This window comes from Capricornis sumatraensis, chromosome 4 (assembly GCF_032405125.1).
Source record: "Capricornis sumatraensis isolate serow.1 chromosome 4, serow.2, whole genome shotgun sequence".
Taxonomy (NCBI): Eukaryota; Metazoa; Chordata; class Mammalia; order Artiodactyla; family Bovidae; genus Capricornis; species Capricornis sumatraensis.
This window is the reverse complement of record NC_091072.1, coordinates 104,371,689-104,398,138: the sequence shown is the minus strand read 5'-3', so window position 1 is coordinate 104,398,138 and position 26,450 is coordinate 104,371,689. Positions and strand designations below refer to the sequence as shown.

Here is a 26,450-nt window from a genome sequence, read left to right as displayed (position 1 = left end):
CATGACCTTCATTTTCTGAATGTTGAGCTTTAAGCCAGCTTTTTCACTGTCCTCTTTCACCTTCATCAAGAGGCTCAGCCCTAACCATGTGTTAACTTAGCTAATCCCTACCACAATCCTATGACATAGTCTCTACTCTTACAGAAAAGAATGTTGAGGCCAAGAGAAATTAGGCAAAGCACTTAGTCATGGAGCTGGATTTAAATCCAAACCCTGTAGCCCAGAGTTAATGCTATTATTGTAGTTTTCACTGTGATAATCTGCCCAGGGTGGAGGGGTGGGGGTGTGGGGGTGGGGGACTTGAGGGCATCCTCCTGAGGAACAAGGATTAAAGAGCCTCAGCCCCAACCTGGTTCCATTAGCCTAAACATTGTTCTCTGACGTCTTTTGCAGTTTTGCATACATTTTCCACTTTTTCCCTCTGCCCATTTCTAAATATTATTAGAATGGGTTAAAAATGTAACATGTAGCATATAAAAACAATAATGTCCTCATGCCTGCTTACTCTGGCAGGAATACTTGCCTATTAGGACAAATCAAGGGACGTACAGTTTCAACAGGGAAGAGATGCTAGCTGGCAAAGAAGAAGAAAGACAATAGGAACAAGAAGCAGCTGACAAGGTGGGGAGCCACCTAATGTATGCCACGTGCAGAGCAGGTTCTGAGCAAGTGTCAGGGGGAGGGAGGGAGAGGGGAGGGGAAGGAAGAAGGGGACTGAGGGAGGCATGAAAGGCAGACAGGGTCACAGGAGGGCTGTGCGACCGTGAGAAGCACACCCAGCGCAGGATGGGGCACAGCAAGGGCGCCCACGTGGTCAGGGACTCCACATTCACAAAGACCTTCCTCGAACCTACCTCTCAGGTGAGAGACCAGATCATGTAAGAGTGCCATTTTTGTGGATCAAAAATAGTCAGATATTGGCAATTTCATACCATTCAAATACACAGAGTCCTAGAGTCACACTGACAAAACTGAAAAGTGTCCATCACAAAATGTAAAATACAACTTTTCACCCTTCGTGCATCTCTTCTCCCACGTTCTTCCCCCCTTCTGTTCTTTCTCTCCCCTCACTCACTCAGGGCACCCGTCCCTTCTTCATCTCCTCCCCATGTTGTCCCTCCTCCTCTTTTCACTTAAAACTATATTAAGTGTCTGCTGTCAGGACTCCCCTCGAAGTCCAGTGATTAAGAATCCACCTTCCAATGCCGGGGTCATGGGTTCGATCACTGGTCGGGGAACTAAGAGTCCACATGCCTCAGGGCAACTAAGCCTGCTTGGTGCAACTACCAAACCCACGCACCGCAACGAGAGGAGCCTACATGCCCCGATGAAGATCCAGCATGGCCAAAACAAATAAATAACTTAACATTTTTTAAAAATTATATGAAAAAACAAACAACCCTGTATTCAGTGTCTAATGACCATCGCAGGTCTCAAGAGAAAGACTCAAACGGCCGAGTGCACACACAAGCATTTGGTGTAGGTGTTCCCAAGGAAGGAGGAAGGGCATCTTCTGGTGGCTGAGCCCGCATGACACCTGGGCAAGAGCCACGCTGGCCCTCACTGGCAGCACTAGCTGGCAGCACAAAGGTCACGTGGCCAGACCTTAGCTCAGCCCAGCAGCAGAGGAAAGGGACACTGGGGGTGAGCAGGCCACACTGGCCACTCAGACCCAGCGTGCTTGACAAAAAACAAAAACGTCTAAGGCTGTGATACCCTTTGTGCTGTCTGACTGCCTGCCTGCCTGGAAATCAGGTGCTCAGAGGCACAGGAAACAAATGGCTCAGAAGGCAGGGTGTGTGCCTTCCGGTCCGGAACGTGGGCACCCTGGCTCTACCGCTCTCTGGCTGCAGGACTGTGGGCAAGGTTTCCCATCAAAGGCCCATGTCCTTACCTGTAAAGGAAGAGACACCCACAGGACAGTCTCAGGGGGTGTGGAGACCAGGCTATACAAAACATGCAGGGTGACTGCAGAATCTGAAATTGCTTTCCCCAGAGATTTAAAAATCTGCCCAAGGGAGATCAGATGTAGACTGTACTGCACGACTTGGCCTGTCTCTTGGGGAAGTCACCTTAAGCCTCTGATCTCTCTTTGGGCTGAAATCCCACAGTCCTCTGTCCCAGTGCCTGGGCCATGTGAAAAAGGGGAAACCAAGTCAGACACCGAACCCCTTTTCTGTGACACCTTGATTTAAAACTATAAAATCACTTTTTTTTTTGGTCAGGCTCAAAGTCATGCTCTTAGGCATTTTGCCAGCCAACAAGATGACAGTTTTCCTTCAGAGGGCCCCAATTCTCATTGTGTGACTTAGAACCTGGGAAAAAAGGCAAAACAATAAACCATCTGTGAGGCTTTCAGACAGCGCAATTTGTGAGAAGTGCTTTTTACATCTTGGTAGGACTCTGCATTAAGCCGGCATTAATTAATTGCTACATTAAAGGGAAGCACCTTTAACATTTCAATGACATAATCATATGCAATTACGATCATATAAAGGAACACTTTATAATTAACGATGCCGCCACTTCCTGAAATGTGTAATCCTTCTGTCTTGAATTCCAAAGAGGTTGGCAGGAGGAAGGCACTAAAGATAGTTCAGGAACTAATATTTAAATCAGTTTTTAATTCACCTTTCAACATGAATAGTAAAACCAGAACAAAAGCTTACCCTTATTAGGACTCCAAATCTTTATGTCTATGAGGCCAAATATTCAGCAACAATAGCTCCACACAGAAATGGTCAACAATTACAGGCCAGAAATGATTACCCCTCAAGAGCAATAATTTTGCCCCAGCAGGCACATCAATTGCTTTTCCAGAAACGCATTACAGCTCATTCCAACTGTCCAGACTTTGAAAACTATGCTGTGTTATCATTAATAAAGCACTCTGACTTATTTCCGGGACTTAAACATGAGAACGGTCTTGCTTTTAATTAGGGAGGTTTCCCACGAAGTCGTGATCCCCGAGTACCAAGCACTGCTCTAAGTGTTCCACGTGTGCTGGCTTGTTTAGTTCTACACAGCAGTCCTGAGCCCACATTATTTGAGCCCCATTTTATAAATGAGGACAGCAGGCACCCAAATGTTATTTAGCTTGCCCCAGGTACCATCCCCTCCCCACCCTGGAAAGGCCTGTTTGAGTGAATCACAAACCAGACTGGATAAGCAGACTTTCTCGACTGTCACATTCATTCTGTCACTCTACCTATGACGGAGGCGCCAGAACCTCCCTGCATCTAATTTCTGTTGTGAGCAAATTTTTGCAGCAACCGCAGAAGAAAATGCAGAGGCAACAAAATTTGACCCATGGTACCACCTAAAGGGTGGATCTCCCTGGTGGCTAACTGATAAAGAACTCGCCTGCCAATGCAGGAGATGCAGGTTCAATCCCTGGGTCGGAAAGATCCCTTAGAGAAGGAAATGACAACCCACTCCAGTATTTTTGCCCGGGAAATCCCATGGACAAAGGAGTCTGGCAGGCTACGTTCCATGGGGTCGAGAAAGAGTTGGAGACAACTTGTGAAACTAAACAACGAAAACACCATCACCTAAAGGGCTGCCAGAAAAAAAGTCCCTACAGCACAGCCTTTCTTAAACAGCAACCAAACTTGCATCAGCAGCCCCTGTTTGATGCCCTTCGTGGTACGCTCCCTGGAGAAGGAAATGGCAACCCACTCCAGTATTCCTGCCCGGAAAATCCCATGGACAGAGGAGCCTGGTGGGCTACTACTGCACTGGGTCGCAAAGAGTCAGATATGACTAAGCATGCACGTGCGCGCGCACACACTGTACACGATTTTCCACTGTCCTCAGGGGACCGTGAGGGTGGCTCCCTCCCCATGACAGCCTCCCGAAACGGCCAAGGCTTACCTTGTCATAATAGTATCGCAGGGCTCTGCTCAGCTTGTCATAGTTCATGTTTGTTTTGTTTTTCCGGAGTCCCCACAGCTTGGCCACTTCTTCTGCTTTGAGGAGCTTGAATTCACCATCATTGGAAGTCCAGCAGATCAGGTGCTCGTGTTTCTGGTCCAGCAGTAACTGCAACAGGAACTGCCACAGCGTGATTGCACTCTCCATACCTGGGGAGGGAGGGCTGCGTCAGTGCAGCTGCCAGGGCTGGGGGGGTGGGGGCACTCGGGTGGACATCTCAGCACCACCCCTACCGCAGCAAACCTCAAGTGACTTTCATTTCCATCCCAACCAGCCACTCTGGATCATATCCGGCTGCATGTCTGCAAAACAGCCACGATTCAGAAATACAGGGAAGCCCTGTGACCCTGGTATTCGCCACACACATCCCCACAGGTGACAGGGTTACACTGGGGATGATATGAAAAAAATGATTAACGGACTGCCCCTTCCTAGAATCAGTCCTCATACAAACTATTGCCCATACAATGCACATGGTGTCTGTTCCCATTTGTCCTATCAGCTCCCTCGCTGGTCAGCCTCTAGGCTGTTACCTGGATGAAACACTGGAGCCGCTAAGTGCAGTTACATAGGGGCTGCTGCTACTGCTACTGCTAAGTCACTTCAGTCGTGTCCGACTCTGTGCGACCCCATAGACAGCAGCCCACCAGGCTCCGCCGTCCCTGGGATTCTCCAGGCAAGAACACTGGAGTGGGTTGCCATTTCCTTCTCCAATGCATGAGAGTGAAAAGTGAAAGTGAAGTCGCTCAGTCGTGTCCGACTCTTCACAACCCCATGGACTGCAGCCTACCAGGCTCCTCCATCCATGGGATTTTCCACGCAAGAGTACTGGAGTGGGGTGCCATTGCCTTCTCTGACATAGGGGCTGGGGGTATGCCAATAGGTGTGACTGGGTGAGGAGCTTCTGGAAGAAGGGACTTTGTTAGGTTACTTTCTGTATTCCCAGTGCTCTGATAACCCAGCCCAGTGCCCTACTGATATATGCTTAAAGACCTGAGGGATCAGTCACTGCCACTTAGAGAGGTGGTCTCTTTCTTAGGCACTTGTCACGCTGCAGATAGAAACACCTTTTGTGGGACTTCCTGGTGGTCTTAGACTCTGTGCTCCCAGTGCAGGAGGCCTGGGTTCGATCCCTGGTCAGGGAACTAGATCTCACCTGCACAGCTAAGAGTTCACATGCCGCAACTAAAGATCCCACATGTGGTAAATAAGACCCCGCAGAGCCCGCCCCCCCAAAAAAAAGCCCACCCCTGTCACAAACACAGAGATGGGAAATGCATTCTTTTCTTCACTATGAGAAGGAAGCCTATAAAATGTTATCTTTCCCCCTTGACTCTGTTGAGGACTTTGTAAATGCTGTTCCTTCTGACTAAAATGCTGTTCCTCAGCTCTGGAGCTTGGTGAAATCCTACTCATCCAACACTACCCAGTTCATATGGGACTTTCTCAAGGAAATTTTTCCCCACTCTCCCAGGCCGTTCCCAACTTCAGACATTTGAAGACTTTCATGGCAATGGGTACTGACTGTAAAAATAACAACAACAATGCCCATTTGTCTCATCAACAATTGCACATTACGAAAGGAGAGGCGGTTGAGCTGGTCTCGAGAGCTTCATCATAGCTCAACCCTCATGACTGGACACGTGAAGTGCCCTGGGTTTGGATCTGGAAAAGATGCTGGAATGAGGAAGCCCAGGATGACCAGAGGGTGGATAACTGGCTTCTGGCACAGACAGAAGCTTCGAAGGCCAGTTGTGAGGTGGGGACAAAGCCAGAGAGAAGTAGGGATTATGCCGTAAGGCAAAGAGGAAACACCGAAGCCCCAGCAGGCAGCCAGGGTGACGGGAACAAGCGAGCGGTGAGAAACACACGACTCTGGGAGACCCAGGAGCCAGAGTAACAGCCTTAGGGAGACTTATCTGTACCAATATTTTTGTCAACTCCACACCTCCTCTCCTGCATTTCTCTTAAAGGGGCAGCTTTCAGACTGATGAATCATTCTTCTCCCTTTCCACACGGGGATCCATGTGAAAAATATCTAGCTTTCCAATAAGTGTTTATTTCCTTATTTCCTTTCACATGTTCAGCCAAAAGAACACATTTTACTGTTTCTCTGAGCAACATGGGTTTCTCAGTTAAAGAGAAACAGAATAGCAATGTTCTTCAAATACCCATAGGGCACTTTTATTTACGGCTCTTTAGAGGAGATATTCTTTTCAGAAATCAGTCTTCACCACGATGGCCTCTCAGTCCGTAAGACAATAAATCACTTCCTTGTTGGATCAAAACAGCCTTTTGTATCTCATGAGTCTCGTAAACACACGCAGCAGCCCGCCAGCTCCAACTCCGAATATAAGCTTCTGATTATTTGAGGACGGACCACAACTTTCTCCCCATCATTGGCACTAAGAATCGCTAACAGTTGTCTCAAATTCTTCAGTGTTTTCTCACCCAAACCCTTCAGACAGTAAGCTTTCAAATATCTCTAAAATTTTAAAGTGGATGCTCGGAGGAACCTGCTCCAAAGTGGGTTTGGAGGTCTGGATGGAAGGGATTCCTGGGTTGGTGGCTCTAGCCACTCGCACCTTCCCCATCTCTGATATGGGCCATAACGTTCTAGATGGAACAGGAGGACAATGTAAACATCTCCATGTGTTTCACACTTAGTGCTTCTACCAACCAGGACTCTTCAGAGCTTCTTGTGCTTCCTGGAATCCCTTTCCATGGCATTCCAACGCTGTGTATTGGAGCCATGTGCCCCAGGCATAAACAATGAGGACCGGACAGGATAAATGTTCTCAATCTTTCACTCCTCCTCCCTTTCATGTGGCCGTGCAGCAGCGCCCAGAATGGGTAGAGTACTTTTCCCCCATCCCACTGATATTTGGGGATGGCCACATTATTTGATTTGGCCAATGGAATGATGAGCAGAAACGGCAATGTGCCCTTTCTCAGCTGAGGTCTAAGAGGCTTCCTATGTTTGCACTTTTCCTCTTGTGTTCCTGTTACTACTGTGAAGCTATGGTGCAAAAATGAGACATGTGGAGCCAATCTGAGCTCGACCCAAAGCCTGGAGACAAGTCCCACAAATCACAGTCTGAAGCAGTGTCCCTGAGGTCAACCAACGGGAAAAATTAAAGTTTCTGTATACCAGTGACTCTCAGGCTGTCTGTTATGCAGTATCATAGCAGCGAGAGCTGACTATTACAATGTCTTAGTCTAAAAACACTCTCTTTGCTGGGGTATGATATCTTTACACTGTAAACTTACATTCGTAATCATGAGGTGTGTCTAGGCATGAAAGAGCATGTTATGCAGGGGACTGGCCAATCCTGTCTTACTCTGAGGTTACAAGTGGGCCACATAAACGATCATGGGTGCGATGGCATGGCCTTCAGCAAAGGTAAGAGGAGGAAAGAGGGAAAGAAAAGGGAGACGTAAGAGAGGAAAGTGAAAAGGCAGAGGAGCGAAGGGTAAGGACGAGGACACCCTCATCAAGGCCCTGCCAGATTTCCAGGACTGATGAGCTGGGCCGAGAGCCACAAGCTGAGCACCAGGAATCAGAGGGCTGCCCCGCACACACACTCAGAGCTTTGGTGAGGCTGGGGGGCTGAGGAACGCCCCCTTCCTCCCCCGTCACCGCTGAGGGTGGGAGGGTTCCTAGGAGGGTTGATGTGAGTGACCCGGCTACACTGGAGGTGACTAAACCGTCTACCCACTCCTGCCTAAAGCATGACAAACCCGCCTCTGACAGCCCATTCTCCTTCTCCAGCCCTTCCGCCACTCCTCCACGCCGATGGATCCGCCAGCTTCAGTGAGTGTGCAGTCACACAAATCTTTACTGTGAGAAATCCAGCCACACATGACTCAGAGATGAGCCTCAGAAATATTTCCCCACGAGCTTATCACACCTACAAACATCTGTCACCCACGTCTACACTTGGCAAAAGTCATGCTGGGAGCCAGTGAGCCCCCCACGGCCACTCTGGCCTCCACCCTTGCCACCCTCTCTGGTGATGGAAGTGGCTGAGTGTATGCGGGGCAGTGGGAACACGGGAGGGCTTGGGGTGGGCGGGTCAGTAACTGATCTCACCGCCGTGGTTCCCACCACTAAGATACTCAGCGTTTCCTCGATTTTAGCTCCAGCTTTAGTAACTATGATTCAGTGTCATCATTTGCACAACTGTTTTCACGCACAGTCATGCTTCACACCTTTGTGAGCTACAAACTTTGCCCCCTCAAGGACACTGGCAAAGGAAAGAGTCTAACACATGCCTGGGGAACACACTCTCCCCAACCACCAATACACAGTAGCAAATTCATCAAAATTAATATATCTCTCACCCCAAAAAATTATTTTTAGTGTTTTTTTAAAAAATCAACTCCTTGATGCCTAGAATCCTTAATAAAGTCCTATGTCTTAACATGAAGGTACAGTCAAGTCCAGTGTATCTGGCTGCCACTATGAAGAATGTGTGTAATTCAGGCTGCATCCTGTGGCTCTTACTAAATAAAAAGTTCAAGAAAGCACTGATACTTGAGATTTATGTTTGATACATTATTATACAAGAGGCGGTCTGCTTTAACTTAATATGTTTCATCAGCCTAGCCTCATTTAGCTGACTTCTCACAACTCTCCACTTAAAATATGTAGAATACATGAAAGAAATGCTATCATTTCCTTTAGAAAAAATTTCCCAAATCAAACTTTCAGCTGAGTAGAAAATGCTACTCTTCCTCGCGCCCCCCCCCCCGCCCCCGCCCCAGGCCTTATTTTGAAGGGATAAAATTTTATCAGGTATGGTAATGCCATTCTTTTCTTTTTCCAAAAGTCGATAAAATTTAACATTTAATATGAATACATGATCCTTAGAAATCTTAAAAAATCTCATAAAATAATTTGATAGCTGCAAAATCACTGACTGATGGTTTTTAAATTATTTTTAATTTCACGGAAAGCACATGATTCTATTCTTATTTTTATTTTTCCTCTTTTTTCAAGGTTAAATTTTTATCAATTGAAAGATTCTCTAGATTTTACAGTGCTCATAATGCCGTGCTTAATGTGAACATTAAGCTTTGCACTTTTATGTTTAGGAGGATCCACTGTGAAAGCATCGCTGCTCTCGCAGGAAGAGGCGCCCTCCGCATCAGGTCCCCTCTGCACCATCGCTGACTGCACCTCGACCCTGCCGCCCACTGCACGTGGTTTCTCCTCAGCACTTCTACTGGAACTAACCCAAGACCACGGTCACAGCAGTGGATAAGGCCTCTTCCAGGCCTCTCCAGAGAACAGAGCTACCTGCTATTTCCCCCAGCTGTTCCTTCTCCTTTGCAATTTATAGCCTAGATATTGCCACGGTGGAGGATAGTTAGATCATTTAAAACAGTTTGTCAAATCTGAATAACACACATCCCTCCTTTGGAAGGAGCAGGAGGCAAAAAATTAATAGGTCCTCATGTGGGCAAATCATCTTCACTAAATATCTTATTATAGTCTCCCTTCAATATTAAGAAGAAAAATGGATATAAGTGCCTCAAGGTTTATAGTCCTTTACAACCAGCTGATCGCTCCCACCCTATGCAAATTAACAATTAATCTTACATATGGCACATGATACTTGGTTGAGAGACAACCAACACAGAAGTTATGGCCATGTAAGTTATTTTGAGTAAGTATGTGTTTATACAATTATACCCTACAAAGAGGAGAGAGACTCAATTCTCCCTCCACCTTTTTCAATTTTTTTTGAGTATCCATTTTATGCCAAGACACTTTCTGGGTATTTGGGATACATCAGAGACAAAGGAGATGAAGACCTCTGTCTTTGTGAATCTTACCTTCTAATGGGAGAAGACAGGCCACAAACAAACATATGACTATTAAAACACAATATTTTGGAAAAACAGTGTCACAGGGAAAGGCAACCAGAGCAGGTTGAGTGGGAGCCTGGGGTGTGTGAGCAGAAGGTCATGGAAGGCCTCATCGAGAAGCTAAGAGCTGAGAAATACCTTTGTTAAAAAATAATTTTCAAAATGGGTAAAATCATGGCTCTCCTACAGATATAAAATGAAGACATGTTAAAGATTTTATTTCACTCATTAGTCAACCAGGGAACTTGGCAGGTGTTCTAACAAGTTCAAAAAAGAATCTGAATAATAAAGGCATTTATAAATTAGGAATATTGAATGCACAAAGAGGGGTGACAGAGGAGTCAACTGAACTCTACAAGACAGGAGAGAATTTTCATACCTATAGACAATAATTATTTTTGTTATCAGCTATCTCTAATTAGTAGATTGTAAAACCTTCCATAAAACCAAAATCACATCCTCCAGAGGAGATTAGAGTCTAGACAACACACAGTTTTTTGTGGAAGCATAATTATTTTCTACAACTTGCTTCTGTTGAGAGGGTGAACTGCTTCTGTCTACTTAGAAGGCTACACAGTGAGGAAGAGCAGATTCAGAGCCACACTATCTGGGTTCAAATCTAAGTACCAGTCCTGTTTGGCTGTGGGACTTTGGTTAAGTTAGTTAACCTTTCTGTGCCTCAATTACCTCATAAGGAAAACGGAGATGATGATAAAAGTATCTCCCTTAGAGGGCTGTTGCAAGGATTACATGAGTTCCTAAGAATGCACTTGAACTACACTTGGTACACAGTGTTATTCCAAAGTTTACTATTATTTTTTAAACAACAGAGAAACTTCTTCATAGATCATGTTGTGAGGATATTTGGCCTTCACCTAGCTCAAAGGCATTATTTAGATACTATATCCACCTTGGTTCTTTGTTCATTAGGCAATGATTCCACAATAGGCACTGAAATCCAGGAAGAATCTTCCAGCTCTTTGGTGACTGTTGTTTATAAGGTGACCTAGAATATGTTTATGTGGGTTTTTAAAAAGACTATCATCAAAAGATGAAAAACCATCAACAGATACACACCACTATATATAAAATAAATGACAAAGACCTACTGTGTAGCACAGGGAACTATATTCCCTACCTTGCAATAATCTACAATGGAAAAGAATCTGAAAAAGAATATATATATAATGAATCACATTGTTGTGTACCTGAAACTAACACAAGATTGTTAATCAACTCTATGTCAATATTTTTAAAAGTCAAAAAATAGATTTTTAAAACTTCTGGCAGAAAATTTCAGATTCCTGAACACATATCTACTGCCTTCAGCTTAAGAAATCCTGGTGTAAAATGCTTATCCTGAAGCTTCCAAGTTGTTTCTCTAGCGAAGACAGCCCTTGGGTGCTCACATCTCCCTTGGGACTCGTTCTGCCCTGATCTATCTTGTGCCCCTGGAGCAGGGAAGGGAATTAAGGAGACAAGAACCATTGGCTCCAAAAGAGATAGAAGAAGGGCTCTAAAACGATGACCCAAGGGACAGCCATGATGATACTGCCTGTGAAGATGGAGCCCAACTGGGGAGCGTTCCCCAGGCTGCTCAAGCGTAAAGAGCTCGTCCATGGCACAGAGGGAGGGAGGGACATTCAGGCAGACTCTGAGCAGTCACTTTCCACCCTCATTCTGTGTTTTCAACTCTTTTTTCTTTAAAGAGCACAAATAGTATCCTTGATTCACTCTTTCATCTGGAGGGAGTCTCAAAGAGAAGGAAGCTATAGACTGAATATACTGATCACTCTCATCGCCGATGGTGCCTCCCTCTGCCCCACTTTGTCAAACAAATGAATAAGACTGAGGTTAGTACAGGCCTCAGTCTGTGCACTTAACCACTGTTACACTGCCTCCACCAAGAGCAAGGAACTCGCATCAGGATCAGGACTGGGAGCAGGCTACTGGAGAAGGCTTGCTAGAGGAGTGAGCTTGAGCAGAGCCTTGAACAAAAGGATGCACAAAATCTGAAAAGGGTGAGAGGATTTGACCAATGCCCCTCCTTCAAAAGCCTAAAGCTAGAGTTCTGTTCAGAGGACGTGCCTGTGATTTCTCCCATTTCCTTGTTAATATTTAGCTTCTGTTGGGTCATACAGGTTCTGGTACAGATTTATAATTCATGGAGTTGCGTCATCAGGAGAAGGTCTTGTCGTAGGAGAGCATTTGAAGTTCTAGGGGGTGGAAGGCAAGAAAAGAACACTCTTTCACCATCAAAAAGAAAAGGGTAAGAGGAGGGAGTAAGAGTACATCATGAGAAACGCTGGGCTGGATGAAGCACAAGCTGGAATCAAGATTGCTGGGAGAAATATCAATAACCTCAGATATGTAGATGACACCACCCTTAGGGCAGAAAGTGAAGAAGAACCAAAGAGCTTCTTGATGAAAGTGAAAGAGGAGAGTGAAAAAGCTGGCTTAAAACTCACCATTCAGAAAACGAACATCATGGCATCTGGTCCCATCACTTCATGGCAAAGAGATGGGGAAATAAGGGAAACAGTGACAGATTTTATTTTGGGGGAGCTCCAAAATCACTGCAGATGGTGACTGTGGCCATGAAATTAAAAGACGTTTGCTCCTTAGAAGAAAAGTTATGACCAACCTAGACAGCACATTAAAAATCAGAGACATTACTTTGCCAACAAAGGTTCATCTTGTCAAAGCTATGGTGTTTCCATTGGTCATGTATAGATGCGAGAGTTGGACTGTAAGGAAACCTGAGCGCCAAAGAATTGATGCTTTTGAACTGTGTGTTGGAGAAGATTCTTGAGAGTCCGTTGGACTGTGAGGAGATCCAACCAGTCCATTCTAAAGGAAATCAATCCTGAATATTCATTGTAAGGACTGACACTGAAGCTGAAATTCCAATACTTTGGTCACCTGATGTGAAGAACTGACTCATTTGAAAAGACCCTGATGCTGGGAAAGATAGAAGGCGGGAGGAGAAGGGGATGAGAGAGGATGAGATGGCTGGATGGCATCACCGACTCGATGGACCTGAGTTTGAGTAAACTCCGGGAGTTGGTGATGGACAAGGAGACCTGGCGTGCTGCAGTCCCTGGGATCGCAAAGAGTTGGATATAACTGAGCGACTGAACTAAATTAAAGAGGAGAGAGGCAGAAGTTCTGCACCATAGGTAGGGCAGGGGTGGGAGCAGCCAGTGATGGCTAAAGTCCAGAGTAAGAATCAGTGTGGAGTCCTGGATGAGATGGCCATGTAACCTGCCCAGAGACAACTCATGCCTGAAAAACAAAGTCCACCCAAGACCCATAGGTACAAACCAGTGGTTACCAATAGGGAGGGGCAAGCAGGGAGGGATAAGATAGGACCACGGACTGCCGTGCATAAAATAAATAAGCATGGGGCAGAGACAAGATGGTGGAGTAGAAGGACATGAACCTACTCCATCCCATGGAAACACCAGAATCACAACTAACTGCTGAACAACCGTCAGTAAAATAAATGAGCTACAAGGATGGATTGCACAGCAAAGGGAATATAGCTAGTATTTCATAATAACTACAAACGGAGTTTCACCTATAAAATGTTTAATCACTCTGCTGTACACTGGAAACTAATGTTGTAAATCAACTACACCTCAAGCAAAATAATAGCTAAGTCCATCCAGTAGCAGAGGTTACTGTGCTCCTTCAAACACCACCAAGCCTCCAGCAGTGGCCAGGCTGCCAGGAGAGTCCGCCCCAACCCATGACCACCAGCATCACCTTGTCACCCTGCACCAGAGGGCTCCTGGTGAAGCTAATGCCTCAGGGACCATCACTTTGCACAAGTCTACGGGCTCTAGTGATTTTGTATTTATAATTTGTGGGGGTCTGTACAAAGAGGATTTCTGCACCTTGTTTTAAGCTTCAGCACCACACCTCCCGAAATCTAGTCCTGCCCCCACCCCTTCTCAGGCTGCGTCCTCCTGAGAAGCTGTGCTCCTCTTCTTGATGGCAGTCATTCTGCCGCAAGGTGGCGCCAGACATCCTGACGTGAGACAGAGCTGCACAGAGTACGCAAAGCCTGAGGTTTCTGCTTCCATTCTTAGAAGCTGAAATACCCACTTATTTGCTCTTCTTCCTATCTGCGGCAACCTAACACTTCTCTTTGCATGTTTCTAGTTTCATTTTTTTAAGCTACCCTGAGTTGGAGTTTAGAGGGTTCAGAAAAATTGTCTTTGTAAAGCTTATATATTGTGGGAACTAGAGAACTTTTAGCCAACTTAGAAAAAGCCAATTAGAAATGAGAGCCCAAGGAAAGGAAAAAAACTCCTGTGAAAGAAATAAACAAAGTAGGTGTTCAGCAAGTTCACAACTTTTTACTTGTTAAAACTTGCACAGTTAGAGAAGTCAGGATGAAACTTCAACACTCAGTACCGAAAATTCTCTGAATTTCAATTCCTCTGCCCAGAATATCTATTAACTGTTTCTGTAGAGAAATGTCAGAAACCATTTCATTAAAACAAAAACAAAAACCTGTATTTAAGGCAGGGAACTGGAAAACAACAATTTGTACTCTTTGAGGTCAGCAGTAACTTGGCACAGAATAATTTTAGGGCATGAAGTAAATAAGGATTAATATTTGGTAACTGAGCAACACAAATGGAAGTCTTTTTTATATTATTTTTGAGAAGGTGAAACTAAGATTATTGACATGTATTTTCAAAAGACATTTTAATTCTTGCCAACCACGGTATGCAAAAAAATGCTAATCTGTGAGGCTAAATTCATGTCCCTCGAGGCTTTTTATTTATTAAAAATGTTAATATTCTCATTCACTCCGTGACTATCTGCAGATTGTCTGTGCTTTAAAGAGCAGTGTGTGTGAGCTAAGTCCCTTCAGTCATGTACAACTCTTTTATGACCCTATGGACTGTAGCCTGCCAGGCTCCACTGTCCATGGGATTCTCCAGGCAAGAATACTGGAGTAGGTTGCCGTGCCCTACTCCAGGGGATTTTCCCGACCCAGGGATAGAACCCAGGTCTCCTGCACTGACACCAGCACCACCTAGGAAGGCCCCCTTAAAGGGCAGAGTGAGCAAGAAAAGAGGGAAAGCAGTCATCACTCAGCCTTTTTTTTTTTTTTTTTTTAATACCTTTTGCGGTTCACAACATTTTTCAAATCATTCTGAGGACAGAGAAAGATTTTTTCTGGGGAAGTCACTGATAGCCACTATAATAACACCTGCTATTTACTGTGCATATAATCCACTCCAACAACTCTGTGTTGTCTGCGGATATATGGGAAGCAACTCAGTTGGTTTGTTGGTGGCTTTCAAAGGGTGAATTTCCTTTGGAAAAGTAAATGGATGGCTACATTAACTTCGGCTGGGAAAGTAGGTTCCAGCCATTCTACTTTCTGCCACATCCGTATATTCAAGCCATGTCCCACCATTTCCCACCCCACCCATCCCCACCACTGCACATCCAGTCCTAGCTCGCCCCACATTTTCAGACTAGGCCCACATGCAGATAAGAAAGGGCCTAATCTCACTCTAGGTTGCCTGGCACGGATGGATACCCCTTGGGTCTCTAAATTTGGCAACATCTCCAAACTTCCTAATATTCCTGGTGCTGAGTTTGTTCTTCCTATGCCAGAAGAGGAGGTGGTGATCAATCCACAGGGCTAAAAAATAATAAATAAAATAACTGGCTGTCCCAGAAGCACCCACCTATTTCTCTGCACCTGAAAGAAACAAATGGGTCGATCTGAATGAGATGGTGTACAGAGAAAGCTCAGCACAGTGCCCTGTACGTTGTGAGCCTTCCCCAGGACTGAGATGCTGCCTGTATCCATGCCTTCTGTGAAGCCTTGAACAAGCCTCCCACCGATGGAGCTATTTCTCGTTGGCCATCAGATCCCCTGGAGGAGGAGATGGCAACCCACTCCAGTATTCTTGCCTGGGAAATGCCATGGTAGGCTACAGTCCACGGGTCACAAGAGAGTTGGACATGACTGAGCAACTGAACAATGACAATCACTACATCAGTGTCATCCGGCAATTCCAGCATAGCACCTGGTAAACAATGGGCATTCAACAAAAACGCATCATGAATCTCAATTTCTTTCCCTTTAAGATACGGACTGTAATATCTGGCTTCAGAGACTCTTCTATCACCTGCTAAAGAGCCCAGACATAGAAGAATTTTATTTTTCTCCTTTTTTATTGGAAGAAAGATGGACTTGCCCACTTCTCCGGCATCTCCCCACATGGCTTACAATCAGGCCACACAAATATTCTATCATCTGTAGTCCTCCACATATATACACATCTCCATTTAATCTCTTCTTTGAAAACATCAGACACAATTTTATTGGACAGTTGAGGGAACACAAGCCTGCTAGATCAAAGCGGCCAACTGGTCACCCAGCCCTCCCAAAGTGGGGCTGTAGTTCATTACAGCCAATCGATTAACCACATCTACCTCCCTTGTATATCAACATGCCCCAAAAAACAGACTCAGAAGTCCTGGGCACTGAAGAGAAAATCTTTTCAGGTAACCAACGGTATTAAAAAACCAGACCACATCTTGAAAGATAAGTAGGGCTATAAAAAATCAGAGGTTCCTACAACCTGGGACACTCCCCAGGTCCCCCAAAGGGTCTCACAAACCCCAGGCTCTGCTGACAATGCCTTTTCTTTAAACAGATGAATTGCTCCTTCCCGGACATTTTTGGACTAAAACCTGAACCTTCCCATTCTTTGCAGTTGTTTTTGTTGTCTGCGTTGTTTTCGAGGATCTTAATTCTGGCTTGAAGCACATCTCCCTCCAGCTCTCATACTTGGTAACATTCAGCTTCCTCTTCTTCTACAGGTTGTAGGCAGGAAACTGGAAAATGGGCCACAGGAAACCTGGCCTCCTACATCTGTCCCACTTTGTAATTGCAGCTCTGGTTTCATTTTGCCTTGTGTGTCAGCTCTGTTTTAACCCTCAACACAACAGCCAAACTCTGCTTTCTGAAAGAACACTGCTGTGCTTATTGCCCAAGGAAATTCATCGAGACTTTTTCCCTTCCCCAGAGTAATTAACCGTATGAATTCAACATGGAAAAAAATACTAAGCAAATTCTCCTAACAGTAGTCATTTGGATCAAAAGTCATATGGAGCTAGAAGAATGATTCATTCAATGTGATAAAACTACTAATAAGTCCCCAGTGAAAATTTAAGACCACTTGATTGTACTGTATACAGAAGTTATCGTATATCAGGATGATTTCTAGCGGTCCAAGGCTGTCAGATGAATTCTGACTTTTGAGGCTTTGATAAGTAACATATGAAAATAAATAATCATCCCTTATTATAATTTCTCATTATAATGCTATTTCAAATTATGTTCTTAACCATACAGCTATTAGGTTGAACCATATGATATTGTTTTCATGGGCTGAAAATAGTCAAATACCAGCAATCTCCTAGAGTTAACCTAAAACATACAGTTGTTAATATACCAAGAGAATAGATACACACACACATACACACTCTCATCCCAGGGCAGTATCTTCCTCCTGTCTTTGGTCCATGGACCCTTTTCGAGAATCTAAAATTCTCTAGTAGGGGAAAAAGATATATTCAGATCCTAAAGATAATTTATAAATCTCAGAGAGCCCCATTCTAAAGGAAATGTTAGCTGTCTCCCCACCACCACCAATACTGAGTGTCCATGAAATTTTCAAGAACAGGGCTTCTACCAAAAAACCCCCACGATTTCTTCTTTAAAGAGGAACTTTTTTTTTTAATGTTAACATGTGATGAGCATTTACTATGTACCAGGCATTATACACGTTGTCTAAATTGGATACCCATGATTTAATGAGGTAGAATAAGATGCTCTAGCCACAGGAGTATTATGGGAAAACAGAGACTCGTATCCAGGTGCACCTGGATTCTGAGTCCAGCTTCTTAATCACCACACACAGTTCTCCCAGCAGAGGTTTCATTTCTTATATGCACACCTTACAGCTACTAAGAGAAATGTCCCATTTTAACACAGAGGAAAATATAGTTAACATTCCCATGAGAAATCAAATCAAGAAGTTTCCTTGTTCATTTCTGGTTTTGCTTCTGTGACTCCAGTTGTTCCAACTGGTTCTAAGAAAGTTTGAACCCATCCCATCATTTAAAAACATATTAAAAAAAAGTTTCCCTTTTTTAAAAGATCTACTCTTGGTTTCAATATGCAGCAGCTTCATCCAATGCTAAATAACCAAGGTTGCTTCTTGATGGTAAGAAGCTGTGCCTTCTATTATTTAGCTCTTTCTCAATAGGAAAGACATCCTCCCGTTTGGTGTGTACACACACGCTAGATGGTGGATCAGGAGGAGGAACGTGGGAAATGAAAGGCAGGTGATCTCACCTAGTCCCCAAGCAGAGCCCCAAACCTGCATGCATTTCATGTAACAATGACATGACTCATGAGAAACACATCACTGAGAGTAGGGGCAGGCTGGGGACCCCACTAAAAAGACGTGACCCACGGGACTTGGTGAGCACTCAGCAGAGGCTAAAAATATCTTTAAAAACCAACATCTCTGGGGAATCCCTGTTTCAGGTTCTAAGAAAGCAATATGTGGGATCTCGTGGCGTCTCATGACATGCATATAAAATAAAAAAGGTGTTTTGCATTGAGTAAAACTTACTTAAAACCTTGCTAAGTGTTCTTGAGTTTGAGCTTCAATTTAATGAGCTCCCTAATCTCCAGTGGGTACTTTTCTTCCACACTACCCCCCGATTCTTATATTTCATAGGACTCTGAATGGAAAAATCTTTTCCCTAAATTTCTGTACTGTTAATAAAATTCAATCCTGTGTGCAAGGAGAAACACTGGATGTCAGAACATATAAATTCTCATCATAGTCATGGCCTTGAGGAGTTGCATGATCTCAGGAAAGAATGTTAATTTCTCTGTTTCAACTTTTTAAGTAAGACCAACCCTAACCCTGATCCATACAGGGTTAGCAAACTACAAACTACTTTCCTTTGCTGAAGAGTATTTCAAAAGTAAATATCTAAGATATCCTTTGGATCAATTGCTATCTAAATGATCTTTAAAATAAAAATGGAATACCTTCAGCTTCAAATAGAGCCTTCACAGAGAGATTTTTTAAATCTGTGAACTAAGTTGAAGGCAGAAAATGTTTAGTTATCTACTTTTACAAAAATCAAAAATTAAGGAAATCTCACATGCCACTTCTACTAGGATGAAACCATAACCTTTCAGATAAAGTTGAAAGCTCTTCTGTGCTGAACAGTAAGTTGTGTACACACTCCACAAGGATATACAGAGTGCAGTCAGAACACTTCTGCATGATACAACATGATGGTGGTTTTTCCACATCCAGAAACTGAGACATTTCCTGCCAGAGCATCCTCCAAACTCCACTATTGTGTTGAAACTGTAAAATCTTTCTAAATCAGGACCGACTTCCTCCTATTATGCTTTAGAGGCGTCTTTCTGGGAAGGGTAGATTCAAGGCAAAAGGTAGGAATTCCTGCAGCACCACCCAGTGGAAACATAAGAGAGAAAAAAAAGGAGGAGGGCAAGAGAAAACATGTTGAATTAAACAAAAGTCATGTCATAAACTCTGCTAATTAAAACTCTGGACAGTGCACTTTTCCCATCAATGGTGACCAGCAATATTTTGCTTAACAATTGTGTCCTCGGTCCTCAGGCCATTCCTTCAATGCACCCACACAAATGATCGACATCACATCTGCCTGGTCTCTCTCACAAGTGTGTACACACACACGCACACAAGGCCAGGGAGAAAGGAGTCCCCGGTGGGGTCAGGAGTGGCCTGCGACAACATCCCTTCCTTGCAGAAGGGCCCCCAAGGGACTGTGGGGACCAGGAAGTCTGCACAGCTGTGCTCGGTATCCCCGTCCAGCTGCAGGGTCGGGCATTTCCTGGTAGAAAGGTAATCATCTGTGCATCTTCCCCTTTCCCTGGTCTGAATGCACTCAGTCTGGGCCACCTCCAACATCTGCAGGCATTTCAACCTCCTGCGCTTCCCCCCGAGTGGGAAAGGCTCAGAGCTTCCCCTTCCCCTGTGGCCCTGATCTCCAGTCCCCCAAACTCTCTCCGTGGAGACCGCTGCTTCTGCTCCTCTGTCTGACCGAAGCCTCCCACAGGTCGTTGCAGTCCATCTCAATTCCACTTACCACCATCATCTGAACACGTCTCTTGGCAGCGACTGCTTCTCACGCACACATGACACATCAGGCTCCTGAGCTTGGGAACAGGATGGAGCAAAAGGGACCCTTGACCCTCTCCTCCCAGCTTTCCTTCCCAGAGAGCCCTGGCATCGGCCAGGAGAGGGAGAGAGCTGTGGTCTTCCCGGAGACACTGGAAACTCTCGTCTTCTCTACGGAACTTAAAATAATCAAAGTATCATTTCCTCCATGTCCTGGCTATTGTAAATAGTGCTGCAATAAACATTAGGGTGAATGTATCATTTGGAATGGTTTCCTCCGGGTATATGCCCAGGAGCAGGATCGTTGGATCATATGATAGTTCTATTTTTAATTTTCTTAAGGAACCTCCACACTGTTCTCCATAAAATCCAAAAAAGAGAGGATCTATGTAAACATATGGCTGATTCATTTTGCTGTACAGCAGAAAATACCACCACATTGCAAAGCAATTATACTCCAAATAAAGGTTTTTTTAAAAAAGCATCATTTCTTCAATCATATCTGAATGCCTACATCACTAAAAAGAAAAATGGTCACCAACATTAACACTCCTGGTAAAGTTATCTTTCCCTTTTCCTGGAATAAGTCCACCAAAACCATTTTCCATGTCTTCTAAAAATAGAAAACGATACTAGTTAGCTGATCTTGACATTGTTTAGAAGTATATGATCGGTGTTAGAAACGTTACAGCATTTTTGAACTGTTTACAAACGGCTAATGATAATATAAATATAAACCTTTCCCCTTTCCTTTTTCTGGAGTGTAACATTTCACAAAATGTGCTGGTTTCTGAAAATGTCAAAATTTGGCTGGGATATATTGACTAACATTAGCTAGTTTGGGGGGCTTTACTATATATAGTACTGTTACAAAAATAGTGTTAAGTTCCTGGTATTTGTGACACCTTCTGTAGGGATTCTGGAGAAGCACAAAATACCTGCCTTTCAAGGGTGGCTACCTAAGCAAAGATCCACACTTACTTGAGCATCATTATTTCTCTTGAGCGCTCTTCTTGACAAAAGGCTTGGCATGGTTTAGAAAATGCAAATTCTCGGCCTCAACATTTATACATAAATCTGGTATGATAATATATTCACATTGGAAGGGATCTATAAAAAACAGTGACTCTGCAGTCTTCAAAATATCATCACCTGCTCATGTGGTGGACATCTGCGGGGGATTTTAGCTGCATCTCAAGTCATGAAGGTAGAGTCTCACTTTTATAGCTTTGCTGTCTCCATATGCATAATTCTCTCCCACATTTTTGTAGAGATATCAAATGTAGCTATATGTGACAAGTATGGTACCAAAATGCCGAGTTTCTTCTAAATTCAAATAACTGCTAATAAAGTTCTTTTTAACATGAAGCAAAACTACAATGGCGTGAAGGTAAAATGGCAAGCAAAAGGCATCTCACTGTTTCACAGAACATCCATTTCAAAAATCTAGCCTGACTTGTAGATAAACTGTAGAAAGTGGAACACATTTAAAGTATCTTGATGTTTCTGTTGAATATGATTACTTGTATCTTTTTTTTTTAAGTTGCAAAAACAGATAATGAGTGATTTCAAAACTAATCTTCTCCAAGGCATTATACTTAAAATCTGTTTATTAACCCCCAAACTGCAATGAATAAATGAACAAAATAACAATGAAACTGTCATCAAGTGGAAGACTGAGAGGTCATTCATTCGTGTCAGGCTGATGTGCACACGTTTCCTTTAAGACACCAACAAAAGCATCCAACAGAAAAGAATGGTTGTTGCTAGCATCAGCATCCAACATCAGTGAGCCGAAAGCCTCCTCACACACCTTAACTCCCATGCGGGAATCTGCCATCCACCAAGTCGGTTTAGCCCTTTTCTTACATGTCACGTAAAACTTGTTCCTCTGCGTACTCTTCCAATAATTGTTCCACACAAATATATTAATTGCACAAAATAAATGCCAGCTTCAACTTTAGATGATCTTTTCCCTTTGCTGAAGAAAATCACCCTTTCTGTATTGGAAGCATTTGGTACATATACGATCTTCTCCATCAAGGTCTGAAGGTCTCTGTTTTCCTGAAGACAAATTGGTATGTCTTAATATCTAGGTGGCTCAGTGGGTAAAGAATCCACCTGCAATACAGGAGACGCAGGAGACTTGGGTTCAAGCCCAGGGTTGGAAAGATTCCCTGGAGGAGGGCATGGCAACCCACTCCAGTATTCTTGCCTGAAGAATCCCATGGACAGAGGAGCCTGGCAGGCTATAGTCCATGGGGTCGCAAAAAGTCGGACACGACTAAAGTGACTGAACACGCACAGCATGTACAATATTTAGGTTAAAAAAAAAAAATAAAGGATGTGGCAAAGCCTGGAGGAGGGTGCTGTTCTTGTGGTTCAGTTCTGATTTAAATCAAAGCAGGGCAAAACTCTGGGGAGCAGTGATGCTGAGCTTCTGGGAGCCCCAAGTACTCATTTGGTTTGCTTTAAGACATCTTTTAATAGCATATACTTCTGTAATGAAAGTAATTCACTTTAGGAAATTGTTTAACACTCTTCAAAGTTACTCAGTGCATCCAAGGATCACAAATGCAGAACTGAGAATCAGTGCTAAAGAACCTAAAGAAGTGAATGAAGCAAAGTCAGGAAAGCCAAGTGGCTGGATGAGCCATGCTTCTGGTTTTGCCTTGACTATCAAAGATGGAGAGGGCTCACCAACAGCCAGTCTTCCCTCCTCTAGAGACTCAGCACCATGGGACCAGCATCTCTCTCTCCACCTGGGGTTTAATCACTTCCAACCCTGACTCAGAATATCACTGGGAGAATCTGGAGATATTTGTCCTAAAATGCTTCTAAAAAGAAAGAAAGAAAGAAAAAACCTAGCCATGCTCTACTACCCAACACCTTCTGGTCTAAATGATCAATATCTGGAGTTTGAAAAACAGGCAGGAAAGTTAGCAAAAATAGCTTTCCCACAACCCTCATGAAGTCTAAAATCCAGAGGATTTCAAATGTAAGACCATACAGAAAAGATCAAAGAGCTGCATCCACATAGTCTTCAAAGGATGCTAAGTGGTTTGGTCCCTTCCTGTATGTTCTATATGGGGCTTGCTGAAATTATGATGCACTGGGCTTTCTTCTCTCCTGAAAATTATATTTTAAAAAATCCAAGCTCTTTTGAGTTCTCACAGTGAAGTAATGATTCTTTGGGATGGGATGAAGAGGTCTGGCAAACTTTCCCTTATGCCAATCCTCTATATAGAACTGGGGCTTGAATCTCACATGAGAGGAGGGACTCTGTGGAGAAGCAGCAAAAACTGAGACCACACAGTGTCTCATTCTCTTAGACTCATGCGTTGCTCCTGTAGCTCCACCTACGGAGGCACACACACATGTGCGTGCACACGTACACACACGCCAATGCTCCAGTAAAGGGGTACTGAGGAAGTTACCTCTCCAGTTCACTGAGTATTAATCAGAGACATATTCTTAACTATTTGTGTTGGGAAACTGTTCTCACGTCTACAGCCTTTTCCATTTGCCTAACAGAACATTCTGATTCTCCTGGGCTCTCCTGTCACCGTTCTGATAATGACAAGGACTTACAGGTGTAAACATCTTAAGAATTCCTGCAGTGAATTCCTACAGAGAGACCCTGCAGTTACGCTGGAGCACATCCCGGAATACATTCCGGGGCTTGTTTTGTTGTGGTAGTTGTCATAATCTCTCTCTTCTGACAATTAACTGCAGGGAGAAAAAAAATATTGCTTAATTACACCTTCTGATTAATCAAGGTTTGACCATCAACAAACTACTCCTCGGCAAAACCCAGCTGAAATTAGCAGCAGATCTAGCCCTCAACTGAAAACAATTTAGGTATTTAATTATTCATCCCCTCATCAACACACAGGCAGTCTTATTATTTTAAAATTCAATCAGAAAGGTCATTTATTGTAAGAAGTTATAAACAAAAGCTACACAAAGGTTTTAGTATAAATGAAGAAGCACTTTTAACAGTGAGTGTTATGGAACTCAGCCCAAGGAATCTATGGAAATTTGGTCAACTGAAGTCTCAATAAAGGACTATGATTGCTGTAGAATGATGCATTTTAATATGGAAAGAACTTTACATTGAGATTCTTTCAAGCTGTACTATCTTATAAATTACCTGTTAACCAAGCATTCTGAGTATAACACTGATATCAAGACAGAGCTAAAGTTTGTCCTCTCAGATGATAACACACTAACCTGATCTCTATAAATTCACAAATCTGGACAACGATATATCCTCTATAGAGTACCTTCTTGGCTGTCTCTTTGGTTTAACCAAGAGATAGGCCTCTTATTAATTCAAATAACTTACTAAGAAAGAGCTGGATTTAGGAATAGCAATGAAGTGCTTTATCAAGTTCACTGGCAAAATGGAGGGAGAAGAGCCATCCTGACAAAATCTTTCCCCTTCAGATTGCTTTTAACGCAACGGATGTCACATATTGTACAAAGGGCTGGAATAAATACAAGGATGAGAAAAGATGAGGCCCAGTGGGAGCTTACAGACTGTTGGGCAAGACTTATGAGCAATACATCTTGATACATTCATGTGCAGATATCCCTCAGTTTCTGAATCTAATGAATTTCAGGGTTTGGACGGTGACTTCGGATAACAAGGAGTAGCCAGCTATCAAATCTACATGATTCCTGAGTTTTGAATAAGGAGTATTAATGAATAATGAGAAACACCAACCCTATCTCCAGAAATAAACATCTGAAACTGTTGGGTACCTGCGCTTGGATAGCAAGAATCTGCAGAGGAAGAATTCAGGTAAAAGGAAATCACAAGTAAAGCCAGTGGCAAGGGCTCTAAAGGCCACGGATGGAAGATAGGGGAGATCTGGTCTGGAGAACTGGCAGAGGTTTCCCCGGGGAGAGACGGTTGAGCGGAGACCTCAAAAGTGTAGTGAGAGAAGTTGATGGGAACAGAGGGCCAGGAGGGGATTCCCAGAAGAGAGAAGAGCATTTGGAAGGGCCCAGTGCTCAGAGGGCACATTACACATTTGAGTGCTTGAGGAAAGGCCAGTGGAGTTGGCCTAAATCACAGCATGCCGCTTACATTAGAGATTTTTGGTCTCTATCCCAGCTGCAGCCACTGGGAGACTGTAAGCAGAGGAGCCACAGGGTCGGAACTGGGTTTGAAGGACTGCTCTAGCTTGTGGGCAGGGAAGGGACCGGAGGGGGTGAGGGGAAATGTGGACCCCCTCAGATTCAGCAGGGGGAAGGATTTTCAAATATGATCAGGAGGAAAGAGCAGGGACCCAACCCGGTGACCAAAATCTTATCCGGGCCACTCAGTACCCAACCTGGAGACAGTCACTGGTGTTCCCAAGAATGAGGCAGTCGTGGTCTTTAGAAACAAGGGGTGCCTGCCATAAACCTCAAGAGGAGGAGGAAAGGGAGCTTGGCACCTTCCCTCCGGTGATCCTGATTCAACAAGGGGCAGAAATGGGATTGAAGGGAAACTTACGGGGAATCCCTTTTTCCGCCACCAAACAGTTTCAAAAACTTGCTGCCTGTCTCTCAAAATCAGCTTTCGGGGGATGACAGCCAACATTCACTTTACACTTTCACAACTCCTGGAAGAATTCAAGTTCTCTATTCTAAAAAAAAAAAAAAAAAAAAATCCAACAAAAATAGGACTTTGGATCTAACTCTCCAACCACTCTATCCTCTGGCCAGGAAAACCGTCCAGGGAGATCAAGTCAGCCTCTAAACCAAACTTGTTTTAAGAGAATCTACTTTTTCCCACAACATACATATGACAGTTGGTTAGCATAAGTGATACTAAATAGTGTAGAAGGGATTCGTTTTTCCTCTTACAGGATGATGAGGAAATCCACACATTTTGACAATTTCTTTTTAACCAAGCAGATCAAGTAAAAATACTACAGTATTTTATTCTAGTGCTCTGGGGTTTAGTAACATGGTAGGATCATGAAATTGCCATAATATAATAATAATAACCAGGGAATGTTTCTAGATGATAGAAATTTCTGTCCTTGGAGGTAAGGGATGGGGATTACATAGGTGTATAGTATAACACTTCAGATCTGTGCAATTTCATGTATGTAAATTATACATCAGTGAAAGAAATAAAAAGACACAAAGAGTCTCAGATTCATTCTACTTTTGGAGTAAATGACCCCTAACCTCACCAGACAGTCTCATCACTCCCATATTTATACTTGGAAAATTAGGAACTGTCCTTAGATATGGTAACTTTGAAAATATTTAGGATGCTATGTGCTTTCAAATTTCTCTTTAGAGCATGCATATAAGTAAATTTATTTTAATCCAATTCAAATCAGAATCTATTAGCATAACTATCATCTTAATTTCTTTAAAAATATGCAAATAAATCTCACA

General features: G+C 43.6%; 1 protein-coding gene across 3 annotated transcripts in view; it reads right to left on the bottom strand.

Annotated features, from left to right (window-relative positions):
• Nucleotides 1-26,450, bottom strand: part of ELK3 (ETS transcription factor ELK3) — a 71,178-nt gene that overhangs the window by 39,254 nt on the left and 5,474 nt on the right. For 2 of the 3 annotated variants that reach the window (XM_068970060.1, XM_068970057.1), the window contains exon 2: nucleotides 3,874-4,082. In XM_068970060.1, the coding sequence (XP_068826161.1) occupies nucleotides 3,874-4,080 (207 nt within the window). In that variant the 5' untranslated portion in view covers nucleotides 4,081-4,082. Of the gene's footprint in view, nucleotides 1-3,873; nucleotides 4,083-25,551; nucleotides 25,672-26,450 lie in introns of those variants that run through there. The other variant, XM_068970058.1, reaches the window with a different exon arrangement.